Source organism: Xyrauchen texanus, chromosome 50 (genome assembly GCF_025860055.1).
Source record: "Xyrauchen texanus isolate HMW12.3.18 chromosome 50, RBS_HiC_50CHRs, whole genome shotgun sequence".
Taxonomy (NCBI): domain Eukaryota; kingdom Metazoa; phylum Chordata; class Actinopteri; order Cypriniformes; family Catostomidae; genus Xyrauchen; species Xyrauchen texanus.
The window spans coordinates 12,229,374-12,249,312 of NC_068325.1; the positions used below are offsets into that span (position 1 = coordinate 12,229,374).

A 19,939-nucleotide genomic window follows, 5' to 3' on the forward strand; every position below is an offset into this window, starting at 1 on the left:
TACCTCAGATTACGCAAAAAAAAAAAAAACCATCCGGCTTGTATGTGCGTCCTTGAGTTGGTTGGCAGGCAATATTTTATCTAAAAGGTTATTGGCTCTTTTACCATTAAGGAGGGATTTCCTTTTCTACACACATTGACCGTTCCAATTTCTACCTTTAATTTTAATAGAAGTGGCCCATCTCTGCTAAATAGACTCTGGCACAAATCAAAGCAAGTATTTGCAAAGACAAAACTATGGCATTCGGTCAACGAACACAGAGTTCTGTTCGAGCAAAACGCAGAATGAGCCAAGAATAAATCTATATCTTGTTTCATTTAGAAGAATTTCCGTACAGATCCTCTGCATACCATAGGTTGAAGAGACTTAGATCCCAGCAAACCAGTGGGCAAGTATGACACCCTCGGCCAGTTGTTTGGAGTCTGCTAGTGCGACACTGGCTTAGCGTGACAATGCTCTACACTAGTTCTAAGACTCTACAAGCAGGAAGCAGAAGGTTAAGTGTAAAGCACTTAAGTCCAATGAAAATGAGTGAGAAACAATTAGTTAAATATGGCAATACGTCGCAATACAAAAAAAATGTAATTGCAAAATGATCATATCACAAACAAATATCGTCCCAGATATCATTCGAGGCCCAGTTTTTCTTGTTTGTCCAACTATTCTAAACTAAGACCAGCTCCTATCACCAAATTGTGATCTTTACCACTTTGAGGAACAATGATAAACAGATTTTCTATCAGTTAGAACTTGACAGCTATCAAAGCTAGGTCACTGCATCATCACCCATGGATAGCTTCCCACTTAAACAGGTGTAACCTGCAAGTGGCTAATCAATTAGGGTTGATATTTGTTAATTAAGGAAATACAGTCCTTAAGGGCTGCTAGGGGGAGCAGGTTTCACTCCAAATGGTCCCTTAATTACCTTATTGAAAAAAGTGCCTGTTAAACAGGTCGGCATTACACCGCTCTCACTCTTTAGATATTGATTTAATGGACGCTTCATAAAAGCTGCTGAAGCAGGGCTTAGCAAAATAAACGCAAGTTCCATCTTCCAAGGCAGTACTTTTTTTGCTGTGCATTATTTTAGCTGATTCTGCAAAATTAGACTTATGTTCTGATTGTGGAAAAAAGCTTACACTTGATGTGACAGACTGCAAAAAGGACAAAATAGGCTGCTCAGGGCAAAGCGACAGGTCAGTGGGGCTAATCAGTTTCCTCCCATTTCATATATCTTTGCCGTGCAGTGCAAACCACGTGATGGATTTGTGTTCATGAGTATAACGTAAAGGATAGCTTATGACAGGTTTTATAAGTCACTCAAGTGTTTAAAGGCAAAGTATGAGTGTAAGGTTAAACAAAGCCTATAGCTCATCAAAATATAAAACTACAGATTGCCGTAAATATCAAGCGCAAGAATTTTAAGATTAAGACACTTAAGTCATACTTTAAAAAAAGTTTGAGCATCATTGCATTACATGCAAAATATTCAGGAGCTTTTCTCAGAATTAACTATATAAGTATATATTGTTTTATCATTTGAAAGTAATTGAACATAAATTTATGCTGTATTTCTTAAAAAGAAATTCCAATAGGTTTGCTCAACTTTTGTTTAAAGCAAAGACATTTGCACACTTGTGTTTCCCATAAATATCCTTTTTTGACCCACTGTATATGCGGATTAGACTGAGATTGCCTGAAAAGTGAAGGTATATCTCTAACAATGGTGAAAATGATCTACTCTGCCTTATAGTTGAGGAAAAAGGATGAGATATCCGAGACACAATACAAAATATAAAGGAAGTAGAATCCATAGTTGACGTGATGCCTTACAAAAACCCATAGGTGAATGAGTTGAATGAGTAAATGGTTGCTCACAACAGGAGGTACAGTACATTAACACCTCACATCATACAGAAGCCATAAACCAGGAGACAAATAAAACAGTTGAAAGGAAAAAGAAAAAACAAAACAAGAAATGCACTTTGACAGGGGGACGTCATGCCTGTTCGGCAGCCCTCCGTCATTCTACAATAAAGCCGGGCGGCATTATCATACCTATCAGCTGCCGTTAAAGAGATTGAAGCTTTGTCTGGGAACTGCTGGAGGGAGACTGAAAGACCATCTCAAATCCAATCAGGGTGCAAGCAAAATGAAATAAGACGCCAGTTACACCGTTACTGAAATGCCGCAACTAGGCACATTAAGGTGGGGAGTTACGGTGAGCATGGGCTGCCTTTTTGAAAAAGTGTGTTCGCTTACCTCAATTGAACCTAGAAATCTACCTTGATTGAACCTAGCATTTAATGCTTATGATCATTTGCATGGGAGCAAGAGCCCACAAGAGTGGTGGGAGAGAGAGTTGGGTCTTTAAAATGGTGGTATGATGACACATATGATGTACCCGAGTGACCTTAAACACACGAGGAAGTCTGGCACATGTAAACATAAGTCTCCTATTGTAAGTGTGAATTGATCAAGTTTGCCATATGGGATTTTTCTTTATTCCTTCGCCTAAATTACTATATTAAAATAAAATAAGATATCATAGGCAGTCGTCTCATAACATTAGCTAATATCGTTTCAGAAGATAACACTAAATATTATAAAGCAACTAAAATATTTTGTTTTTCATTTTCTGAGGCAAATGCATCCAGGAAAAAACTTGCTGTCATGATGCTAGGGTGTGGGTAGTTGACAGAGCATTACTATGGGGTTGCTAAGGTGTTTGCAATGGGCTTTTAATGTGTTGCCATGTGGTTGCTAGGGTGTTCTGGGAGGTTTCTTACTGGCCCACATAAAAAAAAGTCCCATTCCCAAGTCGCAATTGGTTTGTTCAAGTCCTCCTTTGAAGTTCATACTTAAGAGGTCGGAAATCGTAAATACGATGTCATGTGCGTTCAAGTGATTTTAGTTGGGAAGTATGGACCCATTTCTTTCTCTCTTTTTCACTTACTGGCGAAGGCATGAAGCTTTTTTTAGCACCAATACAACAAAATGAAGAGCAAAGCCACGCATTAGGTGTGTAATTAATGCAGTATTAGGTTTCCCCCTTTCAATGACGTCTTTGTGGTGGCATTCATGTGCGTTCAACTCGTAAATATGATCATTCCGACATGACTTGAAAGAACATTATGATATCCTGGTCCCTAAATGTGGCTCAGGTACCACCATCAATCTAATTCTACAGGATATTTTCACCCGGTTTATGATCCACCAGGAAAAGAAATCTTCCAATCAACTAGAAATGTAAGGTCAGAAACATACTTAATAAGTTGAACATGCTTAATCTGTTTTCTTGTGTTAATGAGGCAGTAACAAACCTAAGTACTAAAGGGGCAAGGGGCCAATAGAGTTATGTTAAATATTTTGTGCAGTCCAGTTGAACATGCTTAAATGAACATTCTTGTGTTACTGTGGCGGTAACAATCTTCAGTACTCAAGGGGGTGATAAAGTTACACTTAAATGTCTGTGCCATTAAACCAGATGCATCATTGTTGCTATAAACATATTGATGTTAAATTACACAGCAACTCAGTATTGACGTTAACTTCTTTTCAAATTGTTGCTGTGATAGTAGTTATCTTAAGAGAAAACTTACCAAACATTTCACACTAATGTCCACTACAGCAGCCCTTGTGGCAACACACAGAATGCAACACATACTTGCGTTGTGTTATGAACTGCCGTCCAACTTATTTTGGAAAGCAACAACAAATATGATTGGAGCATGCGTGTCTAGAGGCATTTACATTCATGTACTTCAGTAGAGTACGTTTAGGCCTTAACAGAACACCTTTCCTCAACAAATCCCTAAGCCCAAAGGCCAAAGTATACTTCAATTTTCCGAATCATAGTACATCTCGTGCAGTGTGTTTTCAGCATAGTCAAAATAAAGTTTGCGCAAAGTGTCCATGTGCAGCCTAGTTTTTCTAGTCATATGGATGGACCGTCTATACGTGTCATTGGTGCATACACCAGCTGTTGACTATCACCCCTGGAGTCGCGAGTTTGAATCCAGGGCGTGCTGAGTGACTCCAGCCAGGTCCCCTAAGCCACCAGATTGGCTCAGTTGCTAGGTAGGGTAGAGTCACATGGGTAACCTCCTCGTGGTCGAGATTAGGGGTTCTCGCTCTCAATGGGGCGTGTGGTAAGTTATGCGTGGATCGCGAAGAGTAGCACGAGCCTCCACATGCTGCGAGTCTCCGCGGTGTCATGCACAGTGTGCCACATGTTAAAATGCGTGGATTGACAGTCTCAGAAGCGGAGGCAACTGAGACTTGTCCTCCATCACCTGAATTGAAGTGAGTAACCATGCCACCAGGAGGACCTACTAGGTAGTGGGAATTGGGCACATCAAATTGAGAGAAAAAGGGAATACAAAATGTAATAAAAACAGTAGTGCAAATGCGTCGAACATGCTTTACAGGCTAGTGGTCAAAAGAGAATACTTTAAAAGGCTAGAGCCCTCGGCTGTGTGTGAGATGTAACAGTGTGCAGAAAACCTGCACCACTAGCACCACCAAAACAGCTTTCTGCCCCTGTCTGCCATTGGACAAACAACTCATGCCATTGGTGGAGTAACGTTGTTGTGGCGGGTCTAAGAGGGTCGCCCAAAACCAACTTTTTCAAAGTGCCTCAAAGACACAGTGTTTATGGTTTTCAAGAAAATGTACCTATGAATAGCTTACTTGTCTTTGAATATTAAGCTGGGATAGCAGAGTATTTTAACACAGAAAATGATGCATTCTTCAGCTGTAAGTACTTGAGCAAAGCTTATAGTGATGCGTGCCTTATCAAACACCATTAAATACACAATGCTCATTGCAGAGAAAATGAATGCAAAAAAGAATAAATACAAGAAACAATAGGTCTATTTATTAACTCATTGATGTTTCATTTCCTCACACCATCATTAATGTACTGTATAACACAACTTCACCAAAGAGTTAATCAGCCTATAATGTAAATCAGCTGCTTTGTAATTTCCAGGAAGTCTCTCTTTTCACAGCACTAACAGATGTAAATGAAAGTCAAGAGTATTAGTAGTAGTATGATTTTTTTATTGATTATTCAAAAGTTTTCTGTGTGTTTTATTTACATCCAAGGCACCAATAGGGCATACACGTGAAATATCAGTTTCCTGCATTTTGTGGTTGCGCTCCAATTAAAGTGTTTTGGAGGTGAACCCTTCTGTTTGGTTTTAATGTCATCTCTACTGATCACAAAGAGGAATGTCAGCCTGGGGCTGTCTGAAAGTAAATCCATGTTTCAAACATTTTTTGTTGCTTGACTTTCTCCTCTCTTCTGTGGCCAAATGTAGACATTGATTAAACAAATCAATGCACAAGATTAATCGCAAACGGTCATCCTTTTTTGCGATCCACACCTGCACTGACTAAAACCACCACCCCCCAACGCACCCCTTGCTCGCCTTACAACAGATGTGAATGACTGCCCCGCTCATCAAACTTTGTCTCCCCCCAGCCAAACCACCCCACACCCCTTTTGCGCCACCCCCGAGCCTGGTGCTACCATTCAACACTCCTTACAACAGGAAACTGCCTTGGACAGAAGGAAATAAATGGAGTAAGGGGGGAAGGGAAGGAGATTTGGTTGTTTAACACAAAGAAGGCTGGAATGCAAGGAGTTAATCCTTTTGAGGGCTCTTCCGCAAACAAAGCACAGGCCTGTAGACAAAGGTTGTTGGGGGGGTACGCATATGGGGGAGGGGTTGGCTTTCCCTTACCATCTGGCCCTTTTGTTTGGGGGAGGGGGGGGGTTGGTGAAGGAGGCAGTACTCAGTGGCCCCTCTGAGTCCCTGAAACCCTGGCACGACCCCCCTCCTCCACGTGCTATTGGCCCAGACAGACACCCTTTTGATGATGTCAACAACATAGAGGGACCCTCCAAACCCAAATAGACTACCAGTAATCTCTTAGAGGGGCAAAGTTATCCAAGACGAAGATTACGTTGTGTTTGACAAAGAACGGTGCTCTGTGTGAACCTGGTTTACACACATTGATTTTATTCTTCGTGAACAAGGCAAGACTGTCACGGGAAAATGACCTGGCATTTAACAGTCCAGCCCAACTTGCGCTTCCATATGTCAAATAGAGATGTTTTTGAAATGGTTAGAGAATCCTAAAAAAATGACTTCATGTGTTTTAGGGCATCCTGTTTTTCATGATCTTCTCTTAGAGATATATAGATAATAGGATAGATGCCATATTTTATTTAACATGAATAGAAAATGGCTGTGACGGATAGTCCTACTGTTGTGTACCTTGATGTTGAAGAATAAGATGACAAACCATTGAAAATACGTTCTTTCCAGTGGACAGAAATGCTGGAAACAAATATGGGTCACGTGGACATTAAAGGAAGTTTTTTACCAGGGCACTGTTATGCAGTTGCCAAGGTGTTCCAAGTGGTTATTAGCACATGGCGATGCAGTTGCTAAGGTATTCTGGAAGGTTGCTAGATGGTAACTTACTCAAGTCAAAAGACCCCACCCCCAAGTCTTGATATTCTCCCACTAGATATGGCTTAGGTATCTATGGGTAAATCAATGGGTTTTTTGTTGTTGCCTGTTTTATTGTCCACCAGGCAAAAATAATAAGTCCTTAAATGATCCTTTAGAAAAGTAACACTATACCTTTCTTCAACAAACCACACAATATGAGGTATCAATCATGTCCACAGCACAAATAGTGCAGAACACATTACGTGAATATGTTAAATAGTTAGGGTTAGGGATTTGTTCAGATCCCTAACCCCAAGTATTACCAAGAGTAATAGTGATTCTTGCCTTAACAATAAGGAGACACCTGCTACCAAGAGTAATGGACCCATTTCGTGCAAGCCTCTCTGCTGTTGCTAACGGCTACCACAGGAGTACCATCAGATAACGTTAGGGGTTTTGAATTACAAAATCAATACGTACCACCACCATGAGTGCAGGAATCCAGGAGGTTCTCCTAATGTGATATTCTTCTCCCATCGGATCTATAAGTGAGGAAAAGCGAAAGAGGTCATTTGATAATCTTATACAAAGCATGTGTCAGAGGTATGAGGTATGTACTACGGTTAAAAGCTATATTACGATGGTAAAACAATGATAAACAAATTAAACATCTAGTTTCTCTTGGTTCAGTAACTCTGTGGCAAGGGGTATTAACTTTTGCCCATGGAAGACAAATACTTCCAAACGTAACTTTAATCCACCCGTCAATTATATACTATTTCAAGTACAAAACTAGCAGTACGTCAGTAAGAAGTTGATACTAAAATAATGTAAGGATGCCTGGTAGTACAAGGGACTGAATTAATTCGGTACCAGAGTATCATCACAGCAATCAATCAACCGCAGTTTGAATAGGCACAGTCAAGTCAGCCACAATGAAAATATTGTGCCTATTGTGAAAATTATGGTCTTCAGGTAGATTTCCTTGTAGAGTTTAATTTATTTTGAATGAACTGGCCAGATACTCTCAAAGGTGGCTTAGAAATTTTAAACACAAGTTTAAAAACACATTTTCTGTCTTTACTGCAAGATTAAGCCATTTAAGTAATTTATGCTTATTAAATAATCAAATTAAGTAAGCTTTTATGTTCACATTTATGTTCAACTTTCTGGATGTTCACTTGAATACTTGATACTGCTGTTAGATGACTGATAAACATCTTGCAAATTTTACTTAATTTCTATCTAATTTCTTTCTATCGATACTATTTGTTGTAATGCTTGGAATTGGTTTCACAGTTGCTCACTTTATTTTTAGTTACCTGAATAGTTGAAAATGCAAAGCAATGTTTATAATAATAGAAATACTTGAAGTCTAAATCCATTGCTTTAAAATAAATCAATGAAATATTATTAATTAAATATATTTAAAAATATTAAAATGGAATTTTTTATTAAATTAATATTAAATAAATGATTTTGAATTAATATTTCACAGCATAGCATATAGTTTTTGTTGTGGGATCAAAATTATCATCAAAACAAATTTTGGTACTGATATAATGAAATTTTCTATTTTCAAGTTTAACTATGGTGAGTCTGTGTACCGAATAAGCTCACGTTCACTCCGTCATTACAGATTACATCTAATGTGCCTTCTTCTGTAATAGATGCTACTTTTCCAAGCAGACGTATTGATTTATGACATGCCCTGTCCATCCATAACTATGCACCCAAAAAGCTGATCAGCATTATTCTGGGTCTCTCTAATGTTAAGGACTGATTAACAATATTTTAAATTGTGTTTGTGCTGATCATTGCAGAGTTGCATAGCCCCTTGAGGTGCAAGGTGTAAGTAGAGGGAGTTTCAGCAGTAATCGTGAGGTGGCAAAGGGAAAAGGCAGGTGACTGCTCCCTCATTAAGCTCCGATGCACAGGTGCGTCCCTCCTGCTGTGTACCTGCCTTGGCCTAAAGACCTCCCCTGTGGTGCACAAGTGTGCCTGCACTAAGGTCTCGAGATGTGACGAGCGCTCGCCTAATTGAATAGCAACGGCGGTAATGACTACTATTGGCTGCACGCATGTTGTCGCCCTGCCTCCAATACAAAAACACTGAAACGTTGGTAAACACAGCCATCTGTTTAGTAGAGGACTATTAATATTTATTTACAGAGCAAAATGTTATTTTTCACACACAGATAGCAGGAAAAATCAAAGGATTCGTGTTTCTAAAACCATGCCACCAGGTAACATTCTGTAATAACATTGCATCTGTCAGACCAAAGTCGCAGGTCTAGTAGATCAATATATCGGTCAGACCGACTAATCCGCTGATTTTTGGCCATTTTGAAATGATCAGTGTTGTAAATGAGTCCAACTGACCAATTAATTGGTAATTTCACCAATATTAAAAAAAAAAAAAAAAAAATCTACCGACAGCCTTGTTATGGAATAGTGCACATTTCACTGGTATTGGTATATGACTGCTGAAGTTTTGGTATTGCAACAACTCTATTCTCAAGTAGTAACTAATAGTTAGTGACCACGTTTGCATGCACTAAAGAAAACAGTTTAATCAAGGGATTTTGCTTTAAGCGGCATTCTGAAATGTCAAGTAAACTAGAACAATGTTTAAAAATTAAGAGAAAGCGGTTTAACTGTGTTTCTCCCCGAGAATGTGGCTTTTGTGCCCATGTTAATGCATTAGCTGCATTCTTACACATTTTTGAAGACAGCGCATTTGCGTGAATGAATCGGATAACAAACAGAAAAAATTACAAAAATTCTGGTAGTACAGTGTGAAAAGCACATGCACTATAAACTATACCCATTTATACACACCAATGTAAAATATCGACTGTCCCCATTATATATAATATATATAGTCTGAATGTGCTGCGTGCTTCAAGGTTAATACGTTCTCTGCCCTCTGTAATCTGCTACAAACAGTGCGCACATGATGCTAATTATCAGAACGTATTTAGCCTTGAAAGAGACCAATGAGGTGTTCTCATTGTATGAGCAGCCAGCTTCACACATACATTTTTTAAGCACAGCACATGACGGTACATTCATTTAATCACAGCCTTTTGTGGTTTAATTATCACACTAGGACATATCACGATTTTAATTTGTTTATTTTTGCATTCATAAATTATTTTAATCCCATATTTGCCAAATTCCTTGATGCACTAGTACACTGGGGGAATCCCAGAATTTAACATAAGAGGGAAACCCCACTACTGCAGCGCAATTCCGCTGTTAATGGAACAACTCTAGAATATCTAAAAAAGAACTCTTCCTCGGATGCCATGTTAGTTATTTACTCAAGCGTAATGGGGTAATTGCTGTGGAGAAAGCTGCTAATTGTCCGATCTGCATGTATACGTGAGTAAAGAGTACACTGCTTATACAGTGCATATAAACGGCACTTTTTCGCAATAAGCAGCTTTCCTGTGTTAACATAGTCAATAAGGAAACCCAGAAATCCTGTGCTGGATTTCCTGTTATCTTAACAGATTTTGTCATTTTGCCTAGAATTCAAAATCTACCATCAGCCTTGTTAAGGAATAGGTGAATATAGGCATTCATTTCAATTAAATAATTTTCTTGAAATTTCAATAATTTCTTGCTTGATATCGGTATTTGCATTTAAAAACAAAAACATACTGCATGGTTTGACCACTACCCTGGACCCGGAAGTTGTTGCGGTCACAAGGCCTCACTTTGGACTTGTGATCAATCTTTGTCAAACTCTGGTACTCTGAGCAAAACATTTAACTGAGTTTTTGGAAGTTGAATTTAAAGCAGAGCTTAATGGTACCCACACAAACAAACGCAGCAGGTACCAGAGGGCTGCTACAAATCCAATAAGATAGATGATAACATTTAAAAGTTCACTATCTATAAAGGTCCTGAAGCACTAAAGAAGACTTACACAGTCTCGTATAATGTCTTATAATGTCAAACAATTAAAATGTATGCATTACACAGCTTAATAACCACAAAAACATGTCCAGCTTAAAGTGGTTTGTCAAACTCATTTAAACAAGAAATTGAAGCCTATGACTATTTATTTCAATGAAGACAGCTTGTGCCTGTCAAATATGGAATCTGACAACAAAACATTTTGTTACTCGTTTCAAGTGTGACAAAACCAAGCATTTTCTTGTAACTGCATGGACTGGCCTGCTCAGTAAATTAACAGATAGGCTAACAATGCACATAACGTCTTAGTAACAAGAATACTTAAACTAATACAAGTCTTAAAATTGTATGTCTTATATGTCTTATTATAATAAAGTCTTATAGTGTCAAACAATTAACATTCGCACAGTTTTAAAAGCACAAAAACAAGCCTCGGTTGTCGAAGGTAATTTGTTTTGCAAATACTTTCAAATGAGAAATTGAAAATCTTGAAACTGAAGCGCACTTGAGAAAAGCCTTTGACAATTATTGACTTTTTAACCCACAATTTTTATCAGACAAAAAAACAAAAAAAACAACAATGGTCAAACATGGTCAGCGACAGCTTCAAATATGCAACAAAATTGAACAGTTTCTTGGTTACATACTGAGCTCCCTTCATTAAATTAACAGAGAGGCTAACAAAGCTCATAACTTCTTTTTAACCAATAAAAAAACAATAAAAGTCTTTCACAGGCCTTGTAGGGGAGCACTACAGCAAATTAAGAGTATATTACAAACCAACTGCACCCATTCATAGAGTCAAAGATTAAATCAGACTTTTAACATGCAGTTGAGTTTAAGAGCAGTTTCAGAACAAGTGGAGGCATAACCTCCACTCTAGACATGTAGTGTACTCATGTTCAATATAACATTCATATAGTGAGAACAGCACTAACACTAACTACAGTAGAAACTCTGAAAACCTTTGATGTTAAGGGCTGCCGTCCCTAAAATCCACTTTACATGATGCTAGTTGTAGCTGCCGCACAAACGTTAATGTTCTGACTGTGCCCCCTCAGTTTAGCTTTTACCAAGGAACTGTGTAATAGAGGTTTGAAAAAACATGACGGTGAGAATTTGAAGACCGAATTTAAATTATTTTGTGTACTGTCCCTTTAATTCATGTTCCATTTCACCAAATCTCATTTTAACAGCTTGTAGGAGTTCATGTTGCAATACCACTTACCTCTGAAAGGAAGGTCTGTGCCGATTTCTGTGCGCCAATGTGTAGCAAGTACTCATACACATATAAAGCTAACCTGCAAGACAAAAGAGAAAAAAAGCCATTGTAAATATCAACTTACTTGAAGGTTGTTTCACCTTTAAATCTTCACATTTCAGGTTGATCCCAACTTGATGAGAGAAACACGCAGTTCCGCTGGCTCTCCCATTCTAGATGGACACGCAAATACATTAGCGTGATTATCTCTTCGCACCTGCAAGGTTTCAACATGCATCAGTCCTAGTAGCTTCTTTGAAACGCAGATCAGAAATTGAAATCTGAGGTGTCCAAGAATGTTCTTATCAAAGAAACACGCATTCCAACACTGGAGTCTCGGCATAAAACTTAATTGTGTCAGTTCTGCACCACTAGCATCATCAAATGGAATCATTAATGGAAAAACATATGATTGTTGCTAAATAAATTTCTCTAAACTTTTTTTCAGTCATTCATTTGTCAGAAACAGCTAGTCCTGCCCCAGACTCACACCATTGGTTGAGCCACTGTTGCTATGTCAAGCTGGTCAGGATTATCAAACAAACAGAGCATTTTTTGTTTTGTTTTGATAGCGCAACGGTATTTATGCTTTTCAGGGGAATCAACCAAATTTGGTATATGACAATTTTTTACAACAATCTCACCTTAATCTCATGGGGGGTCTTACAGGTTTGCTAAAAATTAGGTCAGTAAGTTATGACAGAACTTTCACTTTTGGGTCAGCTATCCCTTTAAGAGTTCAAGTCAGTTCTCATCAGATTGAAGTTGACAAACTGCGCTGTAAATAAACAGATGGAATCCTGAGAGAGGGGACCTTGCTGCTAAATCAGATATGATTTCTGTGGAAAAAAGATAATAATATGAATAGGCTATTAAAGATAGTTAATAGGATGATGTTTTAAATATGTATATTATTAATATATTATTTATTTTACATAAACCAGTACATAGACCTACTTGTATTATTAAAATGGATTCGTAAGGCAAGGAAAATACCTGTATACGTCAGATGGAGTGTCAGAGAGATGTAACAGGTGTTTATAAGGATGAAGTTGTCTTTAAGCATTTCTCTTCACCCAGCAGTAGTTCTGGTAGCTTTATACCAATATTAAATACATTTTTGCTATTTCTGCCTTTCTTGTCAAAGGTGCTGTAATTTGAGAGACACAATATGATGGAGCGATAGTTTAAATCAAGTTGCTCACATGTAGAGACATGTTAACTAAACTCTACACGTGTCCAATGAGCTGCTGTAAGAGACAGAGAATGAGAGATAGAGAAAATTAGAGAAAGAGAGACTCAGTAGCACGGATTACTCGTGCTGATTCTAATATTATGATAGAAATACTAAATTAATTATTTGATTTGTACATCTGTGTGGTTTTATTAACAAAATGTCAATTACTTTGTATGTTAACATGAATAGATATGTAGGAATTCCCCCATGTCATGACATTTTGCCTGATATATATACAAAAGATAAAGATCCCCCATTTAGCCTGAACAGACTGTAGGGGCAAGTGCTGTTAGCGAGCACCTCTGAAGGCCGGAACGGTACACGAGGGGGTGGGTGGCCAGCACCACGCCCGACCGCCTTTGTCTCCTCAGTGGCGATGTTTTACACACCGCACCAGGTACTCATTTTAGGCTGAGTCGACCTAGGGGAGGCCCGGGACCGGTTCAGATAATCGTCACTGGTGTTAGCCATGAGCGGGAATCGAACTCGGGTCGCCAGGTTCATAGCGCAGCACGCTAACTGCTACACTACCGCTCCCCCTATTCTATAAATACACACACACACACACACACACACACACACACACACACACACACACACACACACACACACACACACACACACACACACACACACACACACACACACACACACACACACACACACACACACACACACACACACACACACACACACACACACACACACACACACACACACACACACACACACAAGTTTCTCTGGGTTTACAATATATAGGTATGTGTTTGAGTAAAATTTAATTTTTTGTTTTATTCTATAAACTACTGACATTTCTCCCAAATTCAAAATTTAAATATTGTCATTTAGAGCATTTATTTGCAGAAAATAAAAACTGGTCAAAATAACAAAAAGATGCAATGATTTCAGACCTCGAATAATGCAAAGAAAACAAGTTCATTTTCATCTTTAAACAACACAATACTAATGTTTTAATTTAGGAAGAGTTCATCAATATTTGGTGGAATAATCCAGATTTCCAATCACAGTTTTCATGCGTCTTGGCATGCTCTCTACCAGTCTTTCACATTGCTGTTGGGTGACTTTATGCCACTCTTGGCGCAAACATTCAAGAAGCTTGGATTTGTTTGATGGCTTGTGACCATCCATCTTCATCTTGATCACATTCCAGAGGTTTTCAATGGAGATTAGGTCTGGAGATTGGGCTGGCCATGACAGGGTCTTGATCCGGTGGTCTTCCATAAACACCTTGATTGACCTGACTGTGTGGCATGGAACATTGTCCTGCTGGGAAAACCAATCCTCAAGAGTTGGGAAACATTGTCAGAGAGGAAGAAAGCAAGTTTTCTTCCAGGATAAACTTGTACAAGACTTGATTCAAGTGTCCTTCACAAAGACGAATCTGGCCAATTCCAGCCTTGCTGAAGCACCCCCAAATCATCACCGATCCCCCACCTGGTCATCTAATCGTTAGACGGAGACCTGGAGAGGCCTTCAAGCTACAGTGTCTCGCACCCACTGTGAAATTTGGTGGAGGATCGGTGATGATCTGGGGGTGCTTCAGCAAGGCTGGAATCTGGCAGATTCGTCTTGCTTCCTTTTGCTCTGATAATGTGCAGGACAATATTCCACACCACGCAGCCAGGTGAATCAAGGTGTGGATGGAGGACCACTGGATGCACTATTTGAGGTCTGAAAACACTGCATCTTCTTTGTCTAAATGACAATATTTTAATGTGAATTTGGAAGAAATGTTGTCAGAACTTTATAGAATAAATACAAAATTTTAAAATAGTAAATCCAGAGAAACTGATAATTTTGCAGTGGTCTCTTAATTATTTCCATAGCTGTATATTATATATTAAATTTACAATATTACATTTATTTGATCAAATCCTGTTCAATCCAGATAATTTAAATAATCACACACACACACACACACAAATACAGTATATACAATGTGAGTGTACATATAAATATTAATATATACAGTGTAAAAAAAATGTTTTCTCTCAATTTAACTGTAATGATTACCCTGTCTTGTCTCTCTGTTGCCCCCTTGTTTTCCATCTTGTCACTTTTCACTTCTTAAGTTTTCACTTTAGTCCCTTATTTAATTCCATAGTCCACCCTGTCTCGTTTCACTGTTGCCCTCTCGTTTTCCATCTTGTTGTCACTTTAGTCCTTTATTTGATTCCACAACCCTCTGTTAGCGTTCGTATTCACTGTTCATTGTTTACACCTGCCCTGGTTAATTTGCCTTTGGTTTCTGTTTATCACCTTGTTACCTTGTTTGAGTTCTGTCCTTTCATTGGCCACCTTTCCCACGTTTGTCTATTTATACCCCGTGTCTTTGTGCTGTCTTTGTCGATCGTTGTTTGGTGTAAACCCGGTATGTGTTCCCTGCCCAAGTTCTCCGTTTGATCCTTCGTGTTTTAGTTAACTGTTTTATGCTTTATTTCCCCATCGTGGGTTGTTTGTTTGTGTTTATCTTCTGTTTATTCAAATAAAGCCTCAGCTGCGTTTGGATCCGTAACTCCTCGTCTGCCTCGTTACTCCAACATTACATTAACTTAAGCTAGTCTTTTTGCTTTGAAGTTGTCAAGAGAGCTAAATAATCCAGTGACAAAACTGATTATTTAAATTATCTGGATTGAATACGATTTGTTCAAATAAATGTAATATTGTGGCACACAAGGCTACCCAGGATTAGTAGACGACCGATATGGTAATTTATTTGCACAAGAAGAAAAAGTTAATATAAGGAAAATGTACATACAGTGCATAGTGTAAAAGACATTTACTTATAGCACACATGAAGTGCTTTTACTTTGAAGTTGCACTATTAGACTATTTATCAGAAACAGGCCACTTCTATTCAAATGAGTGGGAGAAATTAGAAAACCCAATTGCAGCCAACGAATGTAGAAAGTCCTGCCTTACAGGTAAAAGAGTCAATCACATTTTAGATACAGACATCGCCTTTCAATGAACTCGAGAGCGTGCATTAGCTATAAAAGCTGGGAAAATTATGTTTTTTTAACTTAATCTGAGGTAAAGACACACCATTTATGATAACAGTGTGTCAGATTTTATTGCTGATTTGAAATATATTTGTTGATCGTAATCTTGACCAACCATTTTGAAGATTTTGGTCTTTCCCCTTTCAAGTAAACATGGCCAACATTGGACTGACTTGCTATTAACACTTTGGTTGCATTCACGTGCTTGTGCGGATCTAGCGAGCAACAGCACTCATTACAGTTTAAACAGCCTGGGTTGCCTGCTTGGATTTTGACCACATGATTTCTGAATGAGAGGATCTTTTGATCCTGAAGTTTTGATTCTGGCTGATAGAATACACGCTATTAGCGCTCGTGAGGTTTGTGAATTACATTTATTTAAACAAAATATCTGCATATGTGCAAATGGTATATAATAATAGTTATTGATATATGCCTTTTTATCATTAGAAAAGTTAAAAGTTACAAGGAACTGTTGAGTAGAGGCTGTTAGAATACATGCTTCAGAGGAAGATATATGAGCGCCCCAAAGGATGCTGGATCTGCTTAAGTTTTGTGAGGTTTGTTTATTACATATGTTTAAATGAGATACGCACATATTTGTAGACAGTTTATGATATTAGTTTTATTGATATTTGCCTTTTTATCATTAGATAAGACAGTTAAAAGTTACAGGGAACTGATGAGGAGGGAGAATGAAACAGGCGAGCACTTTAACATTATGAGCTCAAATGAGTCTGTTGCAGCTCTGATATACAGACCATTTAAATTACACAAAGTTGCACACCAGCCCTATGTACTAACATGATGCATGTAACAACAAAACGTACCATGACTGGTCGTTTACATGTCTCATTCACTTCATATGCAAGCATTTGATTTTCAACGCCCTCAAGAAACAAATCTGCCAAACTAATTTATCGGCAAATGGCGATAATTAAAAAAGTCAGAATATCAGCCAATTGATCAGCCTCAGTGATATCTATAGATCACTACCCAGGATGCATTGCAGCAACTACAATTTTGATGTTTAAGTTCTTATTAAAAGAACTTTATGAACAACAGAAAAGGCTTGACATCCAAATGTATAAACGGGAGGCACAACATTTTCAAAACAATGCTCAGTAATGGTGACACTCAACAAACACCATTAAATAAAATAAGCAACTAACATCACCACACAACTATTAACTAATTAACTTATGACCAAAACAACAAAAACAGCACAATTAAAGTTCACAATTCACAAAAAAATAAGCCTAAAACACTAACCTCATTATTTATTTATGCTGCAATGCAAGCTGGGAGCTGGCAAATATTTGATAACTTTACAAGTTGCCATTAAATTTTAGTTGTGTCAACTCAAAAAAAGCAGGATGTACAACTAAACCTTATAATCAGTTTTTACAGTGCACTGAACACTTTATTACGAACACCTGTACACCTACTTATTCATGTGATTATCTAATCGGTTAATAGTGTGGCAGCAGTGCATAAAATCATTTCCAGGAGCTTCAGTTAATGTTCACATCAACCATCAGAATGCAGACATTTTTTTAATCTCAGTTATTTCAACCGTGGCAAGATTGTTGGTGCCAGACGGGCTGGTTTGAGTATTTCTGTAACTGTTGATCTCCTGACATTTTCATGCACAACAGTCTATAGAGTTTACTCCGAATGGTGCCAAAAACAAAAAACGTCCAGAGTGGCAGTTCTGCAGATGGAAACGAAAAATGGCCTGTTTCGAGCTGATAGAAAGGCTACGGTATTTCAGATAACCATTCTGTACAATTGTAGAGAGTAGAATAGCGTCTCAGGATCCACAACCTTGAGGCAGATGGTCTACAACCAGTGGACGACCGATAGAATGCAGAGGCTGATAAATCAGCCGATATTCTGAATTTTTTAATTATTGCATTGGCCGATAAATGTTCCCGTTTGGCCGATTTGTTACTTAAGTATGTGAGGGTGGATAGAATCACCTGCTTTCATGTGAAGCATCTGAGACATGTAAACAAGCAATCACAGTTCTTTATTTGTTACGAGTCATGGTGCTACTACAACAATAGATCGGTGTTCAACATAGTATCATTTAAATGGTCCACATATCAAACCCGTGACAGACGTACGAACCTCATGAAAATCCAGCATCTTCTTACCGCCGAGCGCTCATCTAATAATATCTTCCTTTGAAGCACATATTCTATCAGCAAGAAACAAAACTTCAGGATCAAAAGTTCCTCTGATTCACAAAGCATGACGGTCTGTCCGTGGCAATCCAAGCATGCAATCCAAGCCGTTTAAACTGTCATGAAATTTCTGCCGCTGCACGAGGGCATATATTCAACTTTAAAGTAAAAGCACTTCACGTGCGCCATGAGTAAATGTTATATTCACCAAGCACTGTATGTTCAATTTGTTTGATTCGTTCTTTTGAGAGAAAATGCGTTTACTAATGCGCACATATCATCCATTGTTACGCGACTACGTGCTGTTATTTACTTCTTCCTAATACAGTATATTAACAATTTCTTTATATACAAATAAATGACTAAAACTGGATGACTAAACAGAAATCAGAAGAATCTGCTACGTACCATTTAAAATACAATTTAATTTTTTAAAGATTATTTTTTACAAAGTTAAAATTTTGTGTGAAATTGAGTAAATAAAGTGCTAAATAAGAGTTTATTAATTTTTTTGCAATTTTATGTTAATATTATTTACTATATTAAATTGTGTGACATATCCAACCACATCTGTGGTTATCGGCCACTCTGCTCTCTGAATATCAGCATCAGCCATTAAAAAACCCATATCGGTCGACCACTAGCTACAACAGCAGAAGACCACGTCTGGCACTTTATTAGGACCATAGTGTTCCTTATAAAGTGCTCGGTAAATGCATATACACATGCATGTTTGTTGTTTACAAAATTGTAATTATTTATAAGTATTTACATCGATATGTATAAGAGTGATAAATCAGTACTGTCTCTTTAAGAATGGCAGCCGTGTCTCACAGAATTGTTTTTGGTTGAGTGAACATAACGATTTTTTTATACAGCTGTGTTAAGAATAAATGTTAATTATTTGACATTAAAATAATACGAGACTGTGTAACAATTCTTTAATGCTTCATGACCTTTACAGATTGTGAAATTGTTTGAAATTTTTTGAATAAATAAGACATTATTCAATGACAAATGGATTGCGTGGATCTCTTTGGACACACATTACATGGAATGAATCAAGCCAAACTTTTACTCTCAATATGCAGTGAAAGGATCTTTGTGCTTAACTCGTCTATACTACCCAATCACTGGTGACTGAAATGTCGGTTATTAGACTGGTAAATAATCAGATTGAGTTGTGGTGAAGAAGAGCTTTCACATTCACTGCATGTTGTGTCTCTTGCGCGTGTACACTAAAGGAAATGTACCTTATTTGGCTGCAGTGTGTCCCGAGTTGCTGTCGATTGTGGGGTTGCATTACTTTATTTTTTGCTGTGATATGCTATAGTTACATTTACACTGCATTTATGTCAACTCAAAATTTTGGTTAAACTTTTCAACTGACTGTTTTCACAACATTGTCTGTTTTACAGCATGGCTACAGACCAGTGTAACCTGTTGGACGTCTGTTGGAAGGTAAAAAATTGTTGCAAAGCTTGAAAGCTTGTAGATTTGAATTTGAGAACTTGTACCATAACGATGTTTGTATGAGTCCATACACATAATGTGAGAAAAGTTCTGTGTAATGTGTCTCCAAAAATGTGATCCACGCATTCTATTATCATCTTGTCTCTTTTAATATCCTTTCTGTTATTTACAAACTAAAAATATTTTTTTTCTCCTAAAATCGCACATTGCACAGATGAGGTTAAAACAACCATGCAGCTTTTTTTTACAGTTTCAGAAGGTTAATATCAAGTTTATGAATTTTTGTTACTGTCATTTTAACAGATTTTTTTTTTTAAATTAATTTTTTTGTAAAAACAACAGGATTATTTTTTTTACAGTGT

General features: G+C 37.8%; 1 protein-coding gene across 1 annotated transcript in view; it reads right to left on the reverse strand.

The window, feature by feature from the left end:
• LOC127640987 (single-stranded DNA-binding protein 3-like) overlaps window positions 1-19,939 on the reverse strand; it is a 103,202-nt gene that overhangs the window by 69,468 nt on the left and 13,795 nt on the right. The window contains exons 2-3 of the mRNA XM_052123722.1: window positions 11,623-11,695; window positions 6,948-7,009 (exon numbers count right to left, since the gene is read on the reverse strand). Of these exons, the coding sequence (XP_051979682.1) occupies window positions 6,948-7,009; window positions 11,623-11,695 (135 nt within the window). The remainder of the gene's footprint in view (window positions 1-6,947; window positions 7,010-11,622; window positions 11,696-19,939) is intronic.